General features: G+C 40.9%; 2 protein-coding genes, 1 long non-coding RNA gene and 1 other non-coding gene across 4 annotated transcripts in view; all 4 read left to right on the plus strand.

Annotated features, from left to right (window-relative positions):
* Positions 1-1,059: 1,059 nt before the first annotated feature.
* On the plus strand, positions 1,060-10,620 carry LOC139390537 (stress-70 protein, mitochondrial-like). Its single transcript, XM_071137714.1, has 17 exons — positions 1,060-1,548; positions 3,137-3,195; positions 3,314-3,401; positions 3,664-3,845; positions 3,965-4,089; positions 4,221-4,294; positions 6,215-6,321; positions 6,439-6,601; positions 6,716-6,808; positions 7,151-7,360; positions 7,441-7,668; positions 7,780-7,884; positions 7,991-8,108; positions 8,489-8,583; positions 8,722-8,814; positions 8,979-9,119; positions 9,316-10,620. The coding sequence occupies exons 1-17, from the start codon at positions 1,468-1,470 to the stop codon at positions 9,403-9,405; spliced, it is 2,052 nt and encodes a 683-aa protein (XP_070993815.1). The 5' UTR covers positions 1,060-1,467; the 3' UTR covers positions 9,406-10,620.
* Positions 10,621-11,501: 881 nt separating this feature from the next.
* Positions 11,502-16,077, plus strand: LOC139391021 (uncharacterized). Its single transcript, XR_011629558.1, has 13 exons — positions 11,502-11,617; positions 12,381-12,413; positions 12,588-12,633; positions 12,839-12,878; positions 13,050-13,096; positions 13,337-13,425; positions 13,626-13,663; positions 13,832-13,896; positions 14,118-14,159; positions 14,518-14,564; positions 14,907-14,930; positions 15,108-15,193; positions 15,569-16,077. It is a non-coding gene; the product is annotated as an uncharacterized lncRNA (long non-coding RNA).
* LOC139391260 (small nucleolar RNA SNORA74) lies at positions 12,118-12,314 on the plus strand. Its single transcript, XR_011629576.1, has one exon. It is a non-coding gene; the product is annotated as a small nucleolar RNA SNORA74 (small nucleolar RNA).
* Positions 16,078-16,522: 445 nt separating the features above from the next.
* LOC139390933 (fibroblast growth factor receptor-like 1) overlaps positions 16,523-18,852 on the plus strand; it is a 48,860-nt gene continuing 46,530 nt past the window's right edge. The window contains exons 1-2 of the mRNA XM_071138333.1: positions 16,523-16,779; positions 16,936-17,035. Coding sequence (XP_070994434.1) covers positions 16,963-17,035 — 73 coding nt within the window. The 5' untranslated portion in view covers positions 16,523-16,779; positions 16,936-16,962. The remainder of the gene's footprint in view (positions 16,780-16,935; positions 17,036-18,852) is intronic.

Below are 18,852 nucleotides of genomic sequence, written 5' to 3' on the forward strand. Positions count from 1 at the left end.
ATAGATGTGATGGCAGCTGCAGAGAAGAACTTAGGTGAGACTTTACTGCAGAAGAGTGAAGAGTTAGAAGGTGTGTTAAACTCTAGTGTCCCGTCTTCCCAGGCTGCCAGTCTGGTATAGGACCAGACAGGGCCAAGTAGTGGAATGGGGTAGTGGGGTTTTAATAGGTAAAGGGTTGGTGTGGCAATTTTTTCTTCCATTTTCCCTGTCCTTTTGCCCCTTTTCATATCACAAAGTGCAAGAACTTCAAACTTACATAAATGTTTAAATAATGTTTACATAATGCTTTACTCATTTCATGTGTATATACTGTTTTCTATGCCACTCCGACATTGCTCAACCTAATATTTATATATTTTTAAATTACATTATTTTACTTTCAGATTAGTGTGTATTGTTGTGAACTGTTAGATACTACTTCACTGTTGGAGCAAGGAACACAAGCATTTCGCTACACCCACAATAACGTCTGCTAAATTTGTGAACGTGACCAATAAAATTTGATTTGACCAATGCAGTAGGTGGCAGTGTATGCACCTGTCAAATGGGTGCGATTCGCCAACACAAACAAGAAGAAGAACACCGCATGACGTGTGCACCATCTTGTGGTGTAAAAGTTGAACTACTGAAAAATGTCCAATGACGCTTTCTTGTAAGGGTTTAACATCTCTGGTGTCCGTTGGGTTTTTTGTTGCCAGTTGTGCCCACATCAGAGAGGGGGTAAATAATAGCCAGCTCTTCATTAATGCATGTTGATGAGCTGTGTTGTAAAGCGTGACACACATGAGAGTGTAAAGTAAAGTCCAATAGAGTCAAACAGATTAATAATATGCAGAAATACAAAATGTCGGCTGATCCCTTGATATGGTCATGCACTTTCATTAACGTTAAAAATGTAGTTACTTTATCCAAATGTGGTGATGTTTCATCAGACCAGACACCGGTATTACTGATGTAATTATCGTGAAAATGTTCACCCCTTTTTCAAAATGACCTTCATAAACCCCATGGTGTGTGATGGCCGCGTCTGATCATGATTATGTTTTAGCAGAATGTATCATATAAAATAATCATACTGCACACTAAACATACATTCCTGGTGTTCTGTGAGTATCTCGTCTGTGGTAATTAAATATAATACATGGGGAAAGTATTTTTATTTCAAAAGAAATCATTTGACTCAGGCAATCTTTGGGCTACTAAAAAGGGTCAGTTTCACAATGCATAGAGCGACCCATGTGTTGGATAATTCGAGATCGTAGTTTCAAGTCAACTGCGTTGCTGAATGAAGAGCTGTCGTGCTACCATACCGGGTCTGACAGGAGAAAGACAGTCCTCGTTTTACCTTGGGAATTGTATATTTCGTGATAAATAAGATATACAGAGAGCGGGGTTCATTTAAATTCAATATAAAGTCAACAATTTGGGTTTTCATTGGGGCTCCATTTTAAAGCCAGAATTGTCAAAATGTTGAGTGTTGCAAGAACAGCTTCAAGGTCTCTCCCCTCTCCAAACTGCTCAAGAAGTGTGTCCTCCTTGATAAAGAAGGTAAATCAGCCACAATTGACAGATAATGTTAGTTTAAATGTTTCCAAGAGGTGTAATTGGACATGAAGGATAACTAATTCAAGTAGTAATGGCTAGTTCTAGCTAACAACGTTAGCTAACGTTAAATGTCGCAGCTAAAGTAGCTAGTTAACATCGTTTGCTACTAGCTGAGTACCATCTGATGGATAAAGCTGCCATCCCGAAAAAATACTAGTTAAATTAAACCTCTTAAGGATCGGCCCCCTTTTTTTCAATTTTTGCCTAAAATGACATACCCATACCCAAATCTAACTGCCTGTAGCAAGGACATGCATATTCTTGGTACCATTTGAATGGAAACACTGACGTTTGTGGAAATGTGAAAGGAATGTAGGATAATTTAACACATATCTGGTAAAAGATAATACAAAGAACAAACCAAATGTTTTTTTTGTACCATCATCTTTGAAATGCAAGAGAAAGGCCATAATGTATTATTCCAGCCCAGGTGCTATTTAGAACGTTTAAGACTGATCCAATAAATCATTGCATTTTTGTTAAAAATGTTGTATCAAGACTGTCCAAATGTGCCTAATTTATTTATCAATAACTTTTCATTTTCAAAACTTCTGCACTTTCCTCGAACAATAGCATGGCATTCTTTCACTGTAATAGCTACTGTAAATTGGACAGTGCAGTTAGATTAATTTTTCTGCCAATATCAGATATGTCTAAAGTCCTGGGAAATGTTCTTGTTACTTACAACTACATGCTAATCGCATTAGCCTCCGTTAGCTCAACCGTCCCGCAGGGGACCCACCAATGCTGAAGAAGTTTTAACAATAGTCATGTCGGAAAACTAACTGTTAGCTAGCTTATTCTCTGACTATCATAATGGAAGCCTCCCATCAAGAAGAAGAGCTAGCCAGTTAATGTTAGCTTGGCAAGGCGTGACTAGTTGTACTGTTAGTTAACTAGCTAACTTACAGTAGCCAGCTTGCTAACTTTTTGCCAAGCCGGAGTTAGCCAGGATGTTTTCTTTATCTATATCATGTGGTGTTCTTCTGAATAGACATACCAAGTAATGTCCCTTAGTAAGCTCCCACTATGGTCGCTAATGTACAAGTAATGGCTAGCTAGTTAACGTTACCCGCTTGAAGTGATTGAATTGCAAGTGGTTTCAAACCCTTAAGCGGTTTGTTATTTTGTGTAAGATAAGTTAATGAAATGTGCAGGTCTTGTTATAAAGGGGGGCGTCATTAATCATGAAAATAACACCTGTGACCATCACTGTGGTGTCCCAGGGCATGATGTTCAAATGTCATAACCAAACATCATTTTAGACAAGCTATGTAGCTATTTCATTCTTAACTGCCTTCATGTTGCTGGACCCCAGGAAGACACGGCAGCGGCTAATGGGATTCCTTAATAAACACAAGTACATTCATAGACAATGTTTTATACCACATTAGGATTATTGTGCATCCATGCCCTGTGTTAATTTAAAAAATATACCAGTTTGTTTTCATTTATTGGTTGAAAAGGGTTAAGGACAGATTTCACTAATAAGTAGTCATGATATGGTAGCTAACCAATATTTTCCCCATAGGCTTGCTGGAATGGATTTCAGCAAGATGCTCTCAGGTCTGTGGCCAGATGTGACTATTCGTGAGTATTCTTTCCTGAAGTTTCTAACTCTTTTCCCAAGTAAACTAATTAATATCAATATAGCATCCAATAACATCTCTGACCATTTGTGCTTACCTTGATTTACGTTGTTTTCCAGATCAGAGGCAATCAAAGGATCAGTGATTGGGATTGATCTGGGTACAACAAACTCCTGTGTGGCGGTTATGGAGGGCAAACAAGCAAAGGTCAGTTTATGTTTTGAGATGGCAGTGTTGTCACCCTCTGGCATGTTATCACATTTATTTATAAAGCCCTTATACGGAGTGCTAATATAGAAACCCAACCTAAAACCCTAAAGAGCAAGCAATGCAGATGTAGAAGCACAGGTTATCATTTCATCAGGGATTTAATTACGAATGTTTGACCTGTGTGATGAAGAGAACGTCTTTGAAATCATCTTTTGATAGTTGTTTTTCTAGACTGTTACTGACTAGTTTGTTGTGACAGGTACTGGAGAATGCAGAGGGAGCAAGGACAACACCTTCAGTGGTCGCCTTCACAGCTGATGGCGAGAGACTTGTTGGCATGCCAGCCAAAAGACAGGCAGTCACCAACCCTAACAACACCCTCTATGCCACCAAGCGTCTCATTGGTCGTCGTTACGACGATGCAGAGGTTCAGAAGGACCTGTGAGTGTTTTACTATATATCTCTTATATACCTTACTAGCCATTGTAAGGCATCATTAGTTGGAAATGATTTTGAGGTGTAGATAAATTCATGACCGGTTTCTCTTTGTGGCTTCACAGGAAGAACGTGCCCTACAAGATTGTCCGTGCTTCCAATGGTGATGCCTGGGTCGAGGCCCATGGAAAGCTCTACTCCCCCAGCCAGGCTGGTGCCTTCGTGCTGATGAAGATGAAGGAGACAGCAGGTAATCTACCTATCAATTAGTGTTCATTGCCCCCGTAGGGGGAACTAGCATGCCAATTCTCTGTTACCAACTACCCCTGTCTGTGTGCTAAAAAAAAGCATGCACTCATTGTAACATTGTCCTGGTTTTAGAGAACTACATGGGTCATAATGTGAAGAATGCAGTGGTCACTGTGCCAGCCTACTTCAATGACTCCCAGAGACAGGTATCAGCCTTACTTTATTTCTTCAACTTTGTCTGCTGAATCATTCATTACTGGCAAACACTGGTGACCGAAAGTCACTTTGTCACTAGCTATGCCTTTGCCATTGACTCACAGAATGGTGCTCTATCAAGCCTCTCAACTTTGATCAGTGTATTTGTGTCTGGCTGCATTTACACAGGCAGCCCAATTCAGATTTTTTCTTTACAAATTGGGCTTCTTTTTTTAAAGAGGTCAACCGATTAATTGGAATGGATGATATTAATTAGGGCCGATTTCAAGTTTTCTTAAATAGGTAATCTGCATTTTTGGACGCCGATTATATTGCAATCCACGAGGAGACTGGACCGGATTTGACCATATTAATGACCTAAGGCTTGTATTTGTTTGTTTATTATAATTAAGTCTGATTTGATAGAGCAGTCTGACTGAGCGGTTGTAGACAGCAGCAGGCTCGTAAGCATTCATTCAAACCGCACTTTCCTCCGTTTGCCAGCAGCTTTTCGTAATGCTTCAAGCACAGCGCTGTTTATGACTTCAAGCTCCCGAGATTAGGCTGGCAATACTATAGTACCTATAAGAACATCCAATAGTCAATGGTATATGAAATACAAATGGTATAGAGAGAAATAGTCTTAAAATTCCTACAACCTAAAACTTCTTAACTGGGAATATTGAAGACTCAAGTTAAAAGGAACCACCAGCTTTCATATGTTCTCATGTTCTGAGAAAGGAACTTAAACGTTAGGTTTTTTACATGGCACATATTGCACTTTTACTTTCTTCTCCAACACTGTTTTTGCATTATGTAAACCAAATTGAACATGTTTCATTATTTATTTGAGACTAAATTGATTTTATTAATGTATTATATTAAGTTAAAATAAGTGTTCATTCAGTATTGTTGTAATTGTCATTATTACAAATATATATAAAAATTGGCCGATTAATCGGTATCGGCTTTTTTCGGTCCTCCAATAATCGGTATCTGTGTTGAAAAATCATAATTAGTCAGCCTCTACTTTTGACCAATCGGATCAGCTCTGAAAAAGATCTTTAACTCCCAGATTAGAAACATTTCTTGTGATATTGTGTAGAAAGACATTACTTTACAATTTCAATTACTAAAATGTCTTATTTTTTAATTTAACCTATTTTGACAGGAAAGACCTATTGAGACCTAGGTCTCTTTTCTAAATGCGCCATGTATAATACAATATAAAATACATATTAAACACTATATACAGACCCAGTCAAAAGTTGACACACCTACTCATTCAAGGGTTTTACTTTATTTGTATGATTTTCTACATGGTAGAATAATAGTGAAGATGTCAAAACTATGAAATAACACACATGAAATCATGTAGTAACCAAAAAAGTGTTAAATAAATCAAAATATATTTGAGATTCTTCAAAGTTGCCACCCTTTGCCTTGATGACAGCTTTGCTTTGCTTATAATGTCTCAAGCAGTTTCATGAGGAATACTTTTCCAACAGTCTTGAATGAGTTCCCACATATGCTGAGCACTTCTTGGCTGCTTTTCCTTCACTCTGCAGTCCAACTCATCCCAAACCATCTCAACTGGGTTGAGGCTGGGTGATTGTGGAGGCCAGGTTGGCTTATTTTGGCAAGAGTGAAACTTCTCGCTTCGCCTCTTCCTCTCTGCTGTGCTTCCCTGCCATCGTTCGCTTTGTAACTGACAGGCCCCTGCCCTATCAATAGATCGCTAGAAGATGCATATGTTCATTCTAGCGGGAGGGGGCCCGACGGACTAACGAATTGAAACTTTAAATTAAAAGTAGCCTAAATAATATGAAGTGGAAAATGTAGCAGGCTGAAAATGAGTCTAACCGGCTGAATAGCCGACAGCCGGCACTAATGAAAAACGCTGTGTAATGAGTAGGTCATTTTGTTTACAGGCCACAAAGGATGCTGGTCAGATTGCTGGGCTGAATGTGCTGCGAGTCATCAATGAGCCCACTGCTGCTGCTCTGGCCTACGGTCTGGACAAGACTCAGGACAGAATGTAAGTATAACAACCCTACAAACTGCTGGAAGGCTTCTACGACACCTAAGCAATGACCGTGACCTTATTTTTATCCATGCTTTTAGCTCATGTTTCACACCTGTCCCTGACTTGCAGCATTGCCGTCTATGACCTGGGAGGTGGCACCTTTGACATCTCTGTCCTTGAGATCCAGAAGGGCGTGTTTGAGGTGAAGTCCACAAACGGAGACACCTTTTTGGGTGGAGAGGACTTTGACCAGCACCTACTGACCCACATTGTGAAGGAGTTCAAGAGGGAGGTGAGAAGGAGGAAGCATCCTGGATAAAGAACTATGTGATACCTTTATCTGACCAAGCACATCTGCCACATTCAAGCCAGCCATTTTTATCAAACCTTTGGTTTCTCCTTCCAGTCTGGAGTTGACCTGACCAAAGACAGCATGGCTCTGCAGAGAGTAAGGGAGGCAGCCGAGAAAGCCAAATGTGAACTGTCATCATCCCTGCAGGTGAGTTTCATCCCACAGCAGACGTTTATTCTTATCATTAGCTTGGCAATGAAATAAATAAGATCTTGGTCAATAGAAATTACTTGCTTGTATTTTATACAGTCCCTTCACCCTCATGGTTTGTGTTGTAAGATCTGTAACCCCTAGCTGTACCCTCACACGGGGGCAGCTCTAGTAGAACAAACATCACATTCCACTGCATCACTCCTCTGAGCTAGGCTGTCCATCATCCAAATGTAAGATAGTTCAAGTATGGATGATGCAATATGTAAAACCTGTATATGTTACCTCCCTCTCAATCTTGATGTAAAAAAATGTTTACGGACACTTTTTCTCCCACAGACCGACATCAATCTGCCCTACCTGACCATGGATGCCTCTGGCCCCAAGCACTTGAACATGAAGATGACCCGCTCCCAGTTTGAGGGCATTGTGTCTGACCTGATCCGCAGGACAGTGGCCCCCTGCCAGAAGGCCATGCAGGACGCTGAGGTCTCCAAGGGGGACATCGGAGAGGTGCTTCTGGTCGGTGGCATGTCCCGTATGCCCAAGGTGAGCAGATCTCCCAGTTTCTATCCCACCTCATCATGCTTTGCCCCTCTCTGACCCTCCATTCTACGGTCTCCTCTCAGGTCCAGCAGACAGTCCAAGACCTGTTTGGTCGTGCTCCCAGCAAGTCAGTCAACCCAGATGAGGCTGTGGCCATTGGAGCTGCCATCCAGGGAGGTGTTCTGGCTGGAGATGTTACTGATGTGCTCCTTCTGGATGTCACACCACTGTCTCTCGGTATCGAGACCCTCGGAGGGGTGTTCACCAAACTCATCAACAGGAACACAACCATTCCCACCAAGAAGGGCCAGGTGCGGGACAAACATCCAAATTTGTTCTGGCTGGTGAAAGCGAAATTAATTGTATATACTTCATTGTCTTACCTCATCAGTGGTACTGATGCATTCCTCCTCCTCGTTCAGGTGTTCTCAACAGCAGCTGATGGTCAGTCCCAGGTGGAGATCAAGGTGTGCCAAGGGGAGAGGGAGATGGCAGCAGACAACAAGATCCTGGGACAGTTCACTCTGGTAAGTGTCCTAGCTGATTCATACTAACTCAATTTAAATGGGATATCTTTAAATTCTCTGGTGTATCTGATGTAAACAATGTCTTACTGATGTTTCGTTCATGCAGGTTGGAATCCCCCCTGCCCCACGTGGAGTACCCCAGATCGAGGTCTGCTTCGACATTGATGCCAATGGAATCGTCCATGTCTCTGCCAAAGACAAGGGCACAGGCCGCGAACAGCAGAGTAAGATCATCAAACAACCTGCCCTTGAAATGCATGCTTTCTGTATAGGGTGCCGTCTTTCGGATGGGACGTTAAACGGGTGTCCTGACTCTCTGAGGTCATTAAAGATCCCATGGCACTTATCGTAAGAGTAGGGGTGTTAACCCCGGTGTCCTGGCTAAATTCTCAATCTGGCCCTCAAACCATCACGGTCACCAAATAATCCCCAGTTTACAATTGGCTCATTCATCCCCTTCCTCTCTCCTGTAACTATTCCCCAGGTCGTGGCTGCAAATGAGAACGTGTTCTCAGTCAACTTACCTGGTAAAATAACGGATAAATAAAAGTAGGATTTCAGTAATGTATTTTTACTTTACACTGCTTCTCCTTCACTTCTCCAGTTGTTATCCAGTCCTCTGGTGGCCTCAGCAAGGACGACATTGAAAACATGGTTAAGAACGCAGAGAAGTACGCAGAGGAGGACCGGAGGCGAAAGGTAGGTTTGACATTCTCTTATCAGCTGTCCGTTTGAACTTTTATCAGTTATATCCCCAGCTGGAGTTGGGCTGTGTTTTGAATAAGGTGTGACTGAATGCTGACAGTAATCCTTGGTGTCCTGTTTGTTTTTGCCTAGGACCGTGTTGAGGCTGTTAACCAGGCCGAGGGCATCGTCCATGACACTGAATCCAAGATGGAGGAGTTCAAGGATCAGCTCCCTACTGATGAGGTATGTGGGACATTTTATTATAATAATACGTAGGATTTTTAAAGCTTTTTACAAAAACCCAAGGACACTGAACAGCAAAATGTACATAACTATGCCTCTGAAACATCCCAAATATTAGGAAATTCCAGTAGTCCTAGTATTTGAGTTTGTTCCCCATCTTTCAGTGCAACAAACTGAAGGAAGAGATTGCCAAAGTGAGAGACTTGCTGTCACGGAAGGATGAAGAGACTGGCGAAAACATCAAACAGGCTGCCACCACCCTTCAGCAGGCATCACTCAAACTCTTCGAAATGGCTTATAAGAAGGTAATTATTTCAGCACCCCAACATTGTCCAGTAGTTTTTTTTGTTCACTTGCATTTGTAAAGGATTGTGGCCAGCCTGGAAGAAGCCTGGATTGGTTGCTTAGCTTGTCAATTAAGAGCCCAACATTATTTCACAATGGGTCAATTGATATATTGCTGTTATATTTATTAACCAGCTGTTCTCCATTTGGTCTCAGATGGCATCAGAGAGGGAAGGTAGCAACGGCGGCTCTGGATCGTCATCGTCAGAAGGTGGAGCTGGAGAGAAGAAGGAAGGCCAGCAGTGAAACCTTTGCACTTGTGGTTGTCTGGAGACATGGACTGATGGGCTTGGGATTGTAGGCTTGTTGTCCTGAGTGGCAGCTATTGTATTCTAGTCATTCTCACATGCTGTGTTTTTGCAGTAAAAAGTATACGGTATATGTCATTGAGTACATTTACATGCACAGTAATAATTTGATATTAAACAGATTATGGCAGTAGGCAGATGATGCAATAGTCATGTAAACACCTTACTCTGCTTATCATAATCGGCGTACGGTCAAAATTGAAGTAAGCATACGCTGATTAAAACACCAGGACATGTAAACATTTTGTAATCGGCGAAGTGAGAGTTCAGAAACAACAATGTATGCGTCTTAGAATTTGTTTTCACATACAAACTATATGTCCGAATTTGGAATCATATATGTGGTGGTAGAATATTTTGATTGCTGATTTTTCTGCATTTTTCAGAGTGCCATTGGGTAGCCTGAGTTCATGTGTCCATGTAAACGTGATTATTAGGGAAATCGTTCTTCTTGCAAAGCTTGTAAATGTTTAAATTTAACTATTATATTAATCTGATTATCCAGAATTATCTCATTAGTGTGTGCATGTAACTATACTCGGTGTATGTTCCTCCACCCCTTTGTAATTTAATTGTGAAAGACTATATATCCTGTCCATTTTAAGAACAATTATTTGCATCTGTTGTGAAGTAGTGAACTGTTTATAGCAATTGTGTTAGTCTGACTGACTGTGACGCAATTTTGGGTTTCATTTTTCCATGTAGCTCTGCTGGTCTAGACAACAGTGGAAATGCAATAGAAGAAGCTTGGCTTTTCCCTAGCTCCATCCTGTTTCTGTTTATCTGCTCTATGAAAACAGTTGGCATATGTACAGTGATATGAGTAGCGTGTGTGTGTGGTTAAAGATGAATCTTTATTTGTTATTCCATTCAGTACAGAAGAGCACTCATTCTTCTTGATTTTGTCAAGGGTATAAGCTGAGAGAATGATTAGAAGCTACCATGCATACAAATAGATTTTGTTTTGCCATAACTATTGTATGATGTTTGAGCTGCTGCCTATCTGACAGATATAGTTGGCAGCAGTAGTCTGTGAAAAGGAGAAAATAACCAGTTTGGTATGAGGTGGATTTATTGTCAAATTTTAGATTGATTTGATATTTGGGTTCTCAATTACTGTTGCTAACTTTCCTAATAAAAGTCTACATTTCAACAGTGGTTTTGGATATGAGAAATTGGCAATACATTCATTGTACTTTTGCTGGGACTGAGGCAGATGATGTGGAGTCAAGCCAAATGTATTTGTCACAGACATTAACCAGGTTTCCAACCACCCTTTTTATGCGAATAAAATGTCGGATAAAAAATGTTTCCACCGACATTTTTCGGTGAACTTTACAAATGTCGACAAAATACACTCGATAATGTGGCATCTTTTTGTGGAGGTAAAATTCCTTATGCGAGAATTGTCGGTGGAAACGCTTTAATGCGCAAATATTTATGAATATTGATATAACAATCATATCCAGGATATATCACAACCGGTCGTGATTATTTGTTAGCCCATAAAGCGGCGCACAATTGGTCCGGGTTTGGCCGGTGTAAATAAGAATTTGCTCTTAACTGACTTGCCTAGTTAAATAAAGGTTACGTTTAAAAAATAAATAATATCGTAGGTAACTGCGTGTGGTCCTCCCACTACGACTCGCCGGGAAAGCGGGCAGTTTATTGCCGCGTTCAAGACAACTGGGAACTCGTAAATCTCCGAATTCAGTGTGTTCAAAACATCTGGGAACTCGGAAAAAATTTGAATGGTCATCCAACTCGGGCATTACCGCGTTCAAAACAACTGGGAACTTGGAAAAATAGATGCCAGTGATCTTCAGGTCGGATAGTCGGAGCTCTAGGAGGCCCGAGATCCCGAGTTGGATGACTGTTCAAATCGATTTCTCCCATTCGGAACCCCCCCCCTCCCCCTCCCTTCAATGAATACATTGAAGTCGGATATTCCTGAGTGCCCAGTAGTTTTGAACGCGGCATAAGGTCACAGCGCCAACGTTTCTTTCTTGGAGGTATAGACCTATCCCACAATTCACAGCGGAACTGTAGTCTATGGTGCCAACAGGACTATAAATTTGCAAGGGGCTAGATTTCAATCTCTTTTTTGTCTGACATGACAATGAAGGAGAGTCGTGTTTATTTGTCGTCTGGTAAGCTTTTCCTGCCTTTAGGACAGTTTGAATGAAAATCCAGTTATTAATGTTAACGTTGTAGCTAACGTTAGCTAAATAACACAATTGTGTGGAACTTGCAGGGCAAGGTAGGAATGTTAATTAAACAAACTGCTGGCTAAACGCTAAGTTAGCCAACTAACTTAAATATTCGATTAACATTACCTTGTTCAGGTAGTTACCAGTTTCAATGGCTGCCATTTGACTATTGACTGTTTGAGGCAAGTTGGTAAGGCTAACTAACGTTACCTATAAATAATTGGCAAGTTTCACATGCAAGGCCGAGATGACACGTGGTGCCACGCAAAATGTCGGCCAAGTTGGCTAAACCAGTCATTCGCTACCATTTGTTTCATAGTGCTTTGTCAGAAGTAGATATGGAAGGGCTGCAAGTGGGAATGACTTGATCCCCTTCAAGGGAACTGTTTCCCACATCCTAACATTCTAGACTTACAAAATCACGATTGGCTAGTTCGTGACCCAGTAGTAGTCAGCTGTACAGGCCAGCCCCATGCCTGAGTTAGTGTTACACTGCTGGGAGAGAAAGGCTCAGCTAATGTAGCTTGGTCCAGCAGACACTGTTTTAGTGGCTATTGGTGCTGAGTTGTAGCGGAGCTGTGCCCCTCTGAGTGGGCTGTACCCACACTGGGGCAACCCTAGTAGAAGGGCTAACAAATTGTATTTAATACAGCCACATCTGTAGTTACTAGTGAATTTATATTCTACTCATTTATTATTTCAGGAAATCCTGCTGAATGAATTCCAACTATTGAAGGTGAGAATAAGAATATTGTAAATGGGTATGTTCTGTGCAGTGATTTAACACATTCTTGTGTATGGTGATGAACCTTTGACACAGCACAATTCTCAATGTTTGTCTACATATTACTTGCTTATATTTATATGGCTTATAGCGCAATGTCTTAAGCATTCTTTCTTTGCATTTCAGGAAAATCTCAATTGAAGTCTCTTGAACTCTATACAATGTTTTGAAGGTGAGGACGTCTCAGTAGTTGTAGCAACTTCATGAACAAGTACTTTAATGTGCAGTGATGCGAGCATTATAGCTTTAACCCAGCTTTCTTACTGGCGGTGACGACTTTTCAATTCTGAGCATGTTATTAATGGCTGTTATGGCCACTACATTGTGTTTGTGCTGTAAGGACTTTGATCATTCCTAACTAAATTATTTTGTTTCAGGGAAGCCTAACTGAAATACTATTTTACAACTCCATTGAAGGTGAGGATGGATCAGAATTATAGCTAAAAGACATGTACTGTGCAGTGATGATGACATCTATCACCTACTTATTGTCTAGTGAAGAACCTTCGGAACCCTGAGCACACTTCGTTCCTGAATACCTCACGTCTACATTCTGTGTATATATTAATGTTTTCCTTCATCTTCCAGACAAAGCATTGGATTGCTTTGACAGGATTTGATGGCTTTATTTAAAGGTAATGTACCTATACCATGTTTGTCTTTTGGACCCAAGCTGTACTCATAATCATGGCAGAGGCTACTTCCTCGTTGGTGATCTCTTTTCCTTGGGAGAATAACCCAGGACTTTGGCACAGTTTGAAGTAGTCTCCATCTACAACAATCTGACTAGAAGACCTGAGACACTTTTACTTGTAATATGTTGAAACTAAACGTTGTGTTGCTGTGTAATGAGATTGGTTTGTGTACCTCAACAGGATTGTTCCTGTCTGGACTTGAATGGGGGTATATAGACTTATGCATCCTGTAGGTGACTCCCTAAACTCCAGGCCAGACCAAGTGCAAGGTAATGAATGACCTTTGAACATGTTGCTTTCTGAACCCAAATGGTACTGTCATAACTTTATGTGTGCTGATGATAGCTTTATAGCTTTAACCCAGCTTTCTTACTGTTGGTGAAGACTAGTTAACTCTGAGCACATTTTTGTAATGGCTGTTACTGTGTACAGTATTTACTATAACTAATTCAATTTCCTTGCATTTCAGGACTACTTGCCAACTACGGAATGCTTCAACTATTCAAGGTGACGGTGGGCATTATTTTACTAAGACATGTACTGTGCAGTGATGACATGTATCACCTACTTGATGTCTAGTGAAGAACCTTCGGAACCCTGAGCACAACTTCCTGAATGACTCTTACTGTCTGTTCTTGTATATGTTGCTCATAGGCTTTCTCCTTTCCTATTCAGGAATAATGTAGATGAGACTGGAGATGCTTAGGCTGTTTTGATGGCTTATTTGGAGTCGATGCAAGGTAATGCACTCTAAACATCTGAAGTGATTCTCCAACCCAAACGGTACTTCCATAAACATGCTGTGCAGTGATGCAAGCATTATAGCTTTAACCCAGCTTTCTTACTGCTGGTGACGACTTTTCAATTCTGAGCACGTTTGTAATGGCTGTTATGGCCGCTACATTGTGTTTGTGCTGTAAGGACTTTGATCATTCCTAACGTAATTGTTCTGGTTTTTCAGGGAAACCTGACTACGAAATATTAATTTACAACGCCATTGCAGGTGAGGCTGGATCAATTATACTAAAAGATGTGCTGTGATGACATTTATCACCTACTTGATGTCTAGTGAGGAACCTTTGGAACCCTGAGCACAACTCTTCCTCAATGACTGTTTTATGTATACTTTGCTTGTCTGCATAGTATTATATAAGGACTTTATTTTACTTCAGGTAGACTTACACTTTAGTGGGATGCCACAGCTCCATTCAAGCTATGGATGGGTTAGAATGATTGTAGCTTAACATCACGCATGTACTGCATTGATTTACTCACTTGTGAAGAACCCGGAGCACAGTTCTTTCCTGACTGTCAGTCAACTTTCATCTGTATTGTTCATATCCGTTTCCTTCATCTTCCAGACAAAGCATTGAGTTGCTTCGACGGGACTTGATGGCTTGGTTTATAGGTAATGTACCTATAACATGTGGATTGTCTTTTGGACCCAAGCTGTACTCATAATCATGGCAGAGGCTACTTCCTCGTTGGTGATCTCTTTTCCTTGGGAGAATAACCCAGGACTTTGGCACAGTTTGAAGTAGTCTCTATCTACAACAATCTGACTAGAAGACCTGAGACACTTTTACTTGTAATATGTTGAAACTAATCTGTTTCTGTGATGAGAGCTTTATAGCTTTAACCCAGCTTTCTTACTGTTGGTGAAGACTCGTTAACTCTGAGCACATTTTCTAATGGCTGTTACTATGTGCATAGTATTTATTGTAACTAATTAGATTTCTTTGCATTTCAGGACAACTTGCCAGCTATGATTAAGGTGAGGATGGGTGAGGTTCTGTAGCTGAAAGACATGTACTGTGCAGTGATGATGACATTTATCACCTACTTATTGTCTAGTGAAGAACCTTCGGAACCCTGAGCACACTACTTTCCTGAATACCTCACGTCTACAATCTGTGTACATATTGTTAATATTTTCCTTCATCTTCGACAGACAAAAGGGGTGGCAGGTAGCCTAGTGGTTTAAAGCGTTGGACTAGTAACCGAAAGGTTGCCAGATCGAATCCCTGAGCTGACAAGGTAAATCTGTCGTTCTGCCCCTGAACAAGGCAGTTATAACCCACTGTTCCTAGGAAGTCATTCAAAATAAGAATTTGCTTACTGACTTGCCTAGTTAAAGGTAAAATAAAACAGCGTTGACTTGCTTGGACAGGATTGACAGCTTGATTAAAGATAATGTACCTAGAACATCTGGAGTGATTTAGTTTTGGACCCAAGCTTGTACTCATAATCATGACACAGGCTACGTCTCCTTTGGTGATCTCTTTTCCTTGGGAGAATAACACTGGACTTTGGCACGGTTTGAAGTAGTCTCCATCTACAATAATCTGACTAGAAGACCTGAGACATTTGTAATGTATGTATACTGTGTCTGATTTGTGTGTACCTCCACAGGTTTGTTCCTGTCTGGATTTGAATGGGGTATAGACTGCTTCATCCTGCAGGTGATTGACAGCGCCAGACCACTTGGCTTGACCACCACTGGCAGGGTTCAGTGGTGTGTGGATCAATGGGCAATCCCTGTGGTTACATCTGTGGGGTTGGCATATTTAGGGTGATGAAATATTTTATGACTGGGTTGAATGATTTATAAAACACAATCATGCCTAATTCTTGAGCAAATCAGACATGCTGTGATTATTTGGTATTTTGGTCGGGTGCAGTTGAATATAAATCCCCAGTCAGAGGGTTTATTACTAATTGTGGGTGAACAAATAGCTGACCTGCACTAGTTCATATGACCCCAACTGTTCTATCCTGAGGAGTCGAGCATTGCATAATCCTGACATGTCAGTGTTTCTGAACAAATGTACCACAATGATATGATTGTATTACCTCAATTGTGGGCCCAACTGCATGAAATTGATTTTCAAATGGTGCAAAATAAAATTATCCTTAAATGAGTCATGTCATAAATCCTTAACTGTTGGTTTAACTTTGTTTATTAAAGACAATGGCACAACAGACTTGACTCAAATTGTGGTTGCCCCAAATGAACCCATGTACAATAAATGCGTTGGTGGCTCTGCAGACTAGTGTAAGTGTTTAACGGTCATATTTTGGGAGAATGTTTGGCAACCCGGGCCTTTGAGTGCCGATAATACTTTGCTGGGTGTCTATTTGGACGGTTGATTTGAAAATGGCAGTGAATGTTTTACAACAATCTTTACGGTTTCAAGGGAAGATGATGCCACATTGTGCAAAGTAATTTAATGCATGCATGTTATGAACCAACCCGATGGGGGCGCCGGTGAGGAGCAGCGCTCGAGCCGGTCCAGGATTGGCCAATGGTATGCCACAGCTGTTCCTGGAAAAACTCGTGTATGTTCCTCATGGCGAAAGGGATTCAGAAGGGCACACCAGGAGTGAAGCGAGCAGTGCGCCTCAAAACGGAACTTTTGCTTTTTGAGAGGAGTGGCGTTTTTTACCCTTTTTGAGGTACTACTTGGGCAGGTAGTCGTTGATAAATAATTTCAAACGTGGAGGATAACCATACCGATAACTGATTGTACAATAGATTGGATTATTACTTCTGACTTGACAGTGAACCAATTGTTTACATCCGTTCAGTGGAAAGCATCTGGCTGGCAGAGGAGACCCAACATGTGAGTGTGCCCACTAATGTGCTCTCTTCACTGAAATGGTCTGTACATTCAATTATGTCAATGTGGAGATGTAATTTCAACGTAATTGGGTTAACCCAATCAGGGTTCTTACGTACGTTTGTCAATGAATTCTATATTTTGCCCATTTTCTTCCAGAACCGAATTAAACCGCAGTTGCTGAAAATGTTCTCTAAGGATGGATGCCTGGCTGTGTGTACAGTGATATTTATTATGCTGTCATCAAGCGAGGCTAGAGGTAAGGGATCAACTTCTTGTTACCTTTGTGCAGTGTATTCAATGTCACAAATAACCTAAACGAAATATGGAAAGAATTATCAGTTTTCTGTCCTCATTGATGTACAAATACATATGAAAATATATATCAATTTGAAAAGATGAATAATATGTGGATGTGGTACTGCACATTTTTGACAGATAAATCTTTTACACTTTATATACGGCACCCAGTGGCGAACAGTGCTGTTTAAGATGACGGAGGATTATTTTCTTTTTTTTAATGAGCATGGCCTAATTTCTATTACAGCATATTGGATGACTGTCATTCATATTCCATTCACCCAGTTCAATGTAACATCGATCGGTTTAGGCTACTACGTGATACTCACATTTTCCCTATACCCATCAGGAGGTTGTTGCAACCTAGCCTATGAATGAAAGTTTACAATGTAGCTGCACACAGTTTGAGAGAAAATGTTGAGGTGACAGACCACCTTGCACACTCTTACCTGCATCGAGCTGATCTAGGGTGTAGTCATTAGTCCAACAGTTTGCTTCCGTTTAAGAAACGTTTTTCAACAGATTCGGCAGTATATCCGTTACACCGGTGGGCCCCAGTGGAAATAAATTAATAAAACCAAACATTTACCTTGACTTAGAAGAGTTCCAATCTTGTGCTGGATAGTCATAACCATATAGCTAACATAGCATCCCTCTGTTTGAGCCGGTTGTTTCAAGTAGGCTAAACTAGCTAGCTAAATTAAACTGAAAGTTTAAAAAAATTAATCTTTCTCTTGTTTCTCCTTCATTTTTGAAGAAAATATTTGGTAAAAACTGTTCAATTGTTTTTCTCTCTTTGAGTCAACCACTCACCACATTTTATGCATGGCAATGCTAGCTAGCTGTAGCTTATGCTTTCAGTACTAGATTCATTCTCAGATCCTTTGATTGGGTGGACAACATCAAATCAAATCAAATCAAATTTATTTATATAGCCCTTCGTACATCAGCTGATATCTCAAAGTGCTGTACAGAAACCCAGCCTAAAACCCCAAACAAGCAAGCAATGCAGGTGTAGAAGCACGGTGGCTAGGAAAAACTCCCTAGAAAGGCCAAAACCTAGGAAGAAACCTAGAGAGGAACCAGGCTATGTGGGGTGGCCAGTCCTCTTCTGGCTGTGCCGGGTGGAGATTATAACAAAACATGGTCAAGATGTTCAAATGTTCATAGATGACCAGCATGGTCGAATAATAATAAGGCAGAATAGTTGAAACTGGAGCAGCAGCACAGTCAGGTGGACTGGGGACAGCAAGGAGTCATCATGTCAGGTATTCCTGGGGCATGGTCCTAGGGCTCAGGTCCTCCGAGAGAGAGAAAGAAAGAGAGAATTAGAGAGAGCATATGTGGGATGGCCAGTCCTCTTCTGGCTGTGCCGGGTGGAGATTACATGTCAGTTCATGCTGCAAGAGCTCTGATAGGTTGGAGCACGTCCTCTGGAAATTGTCATAATTACTGTGTAAGTATGGAAGGGGGTGAGAACCAAGAGCTTCCTAGTTTTGTATTGAAGTCAATGTACCAAGCGGGGGATGAAAACTAGCTGTCCTCCAGCTAGATCATGCTGTTGAGGCCTCTGTATACATTAATTGCAAAACTGTATTTTAAGAAATTATTTGGTGATGTGAATATATTTAGTAAAGTTCTTTCTAAAAAGTACAACTTTTTTAATGTTTTACAATTTTTATGAAATTCACTGAGGAGGATGGTCCTCCCCTTCCTCCTCTGAGGAGCCTCCGCAGAATTAGCACCATAGATCATACTGTGTTTCCAAGCAGAGAC

The sequence above is a fragment of the Oncorhynchus clarkii genome, chromosome 31 (assembly GCF_045791955.1).
Source record: "Oncorhynchus clarkii lewisi isolate Uvic-CL-2024 chromosome 31, UVic_Ocla_1.0, whole genome shotgun sequence".
In the NCBI taxonomy this organism is placed as follows: domain Eukaryota; kingdom Metazoa; phylum Chordata; class Actinopteri; order Salmoniformes; family Salmonidae; genus Oncorhynchus; species Oncorhynchus clarkii.

What these genes read in the sequence shown, in the direction of transcription:
- LOC139390537 (XM_071137714.1), top strand. Translation starts at nt 1,468, where the DNA reads ATGTTGAGTGTTGCAAGAACAGCTTCAAGGTCTCTCCCCTCTCCAAAC. An exon ending in GTGGCCAGATGTGACTATTC is followed by an intron (nt 3,196 to 3,313) that starts GTGAGTATTCTT and finishes GTTGTTTTCCAG; the next exon opens with ATCAGAGGCAATCAAAGGAT. An exon ending in ATCAGCTCCCTACTGATGAG is followed by an intron (nt 8,815 to 8,978) that starts GTATGTGGGACA and finishes CCCATCTTTCAG; the next exon opens with TGCAACAAACTGAAGGAAGA.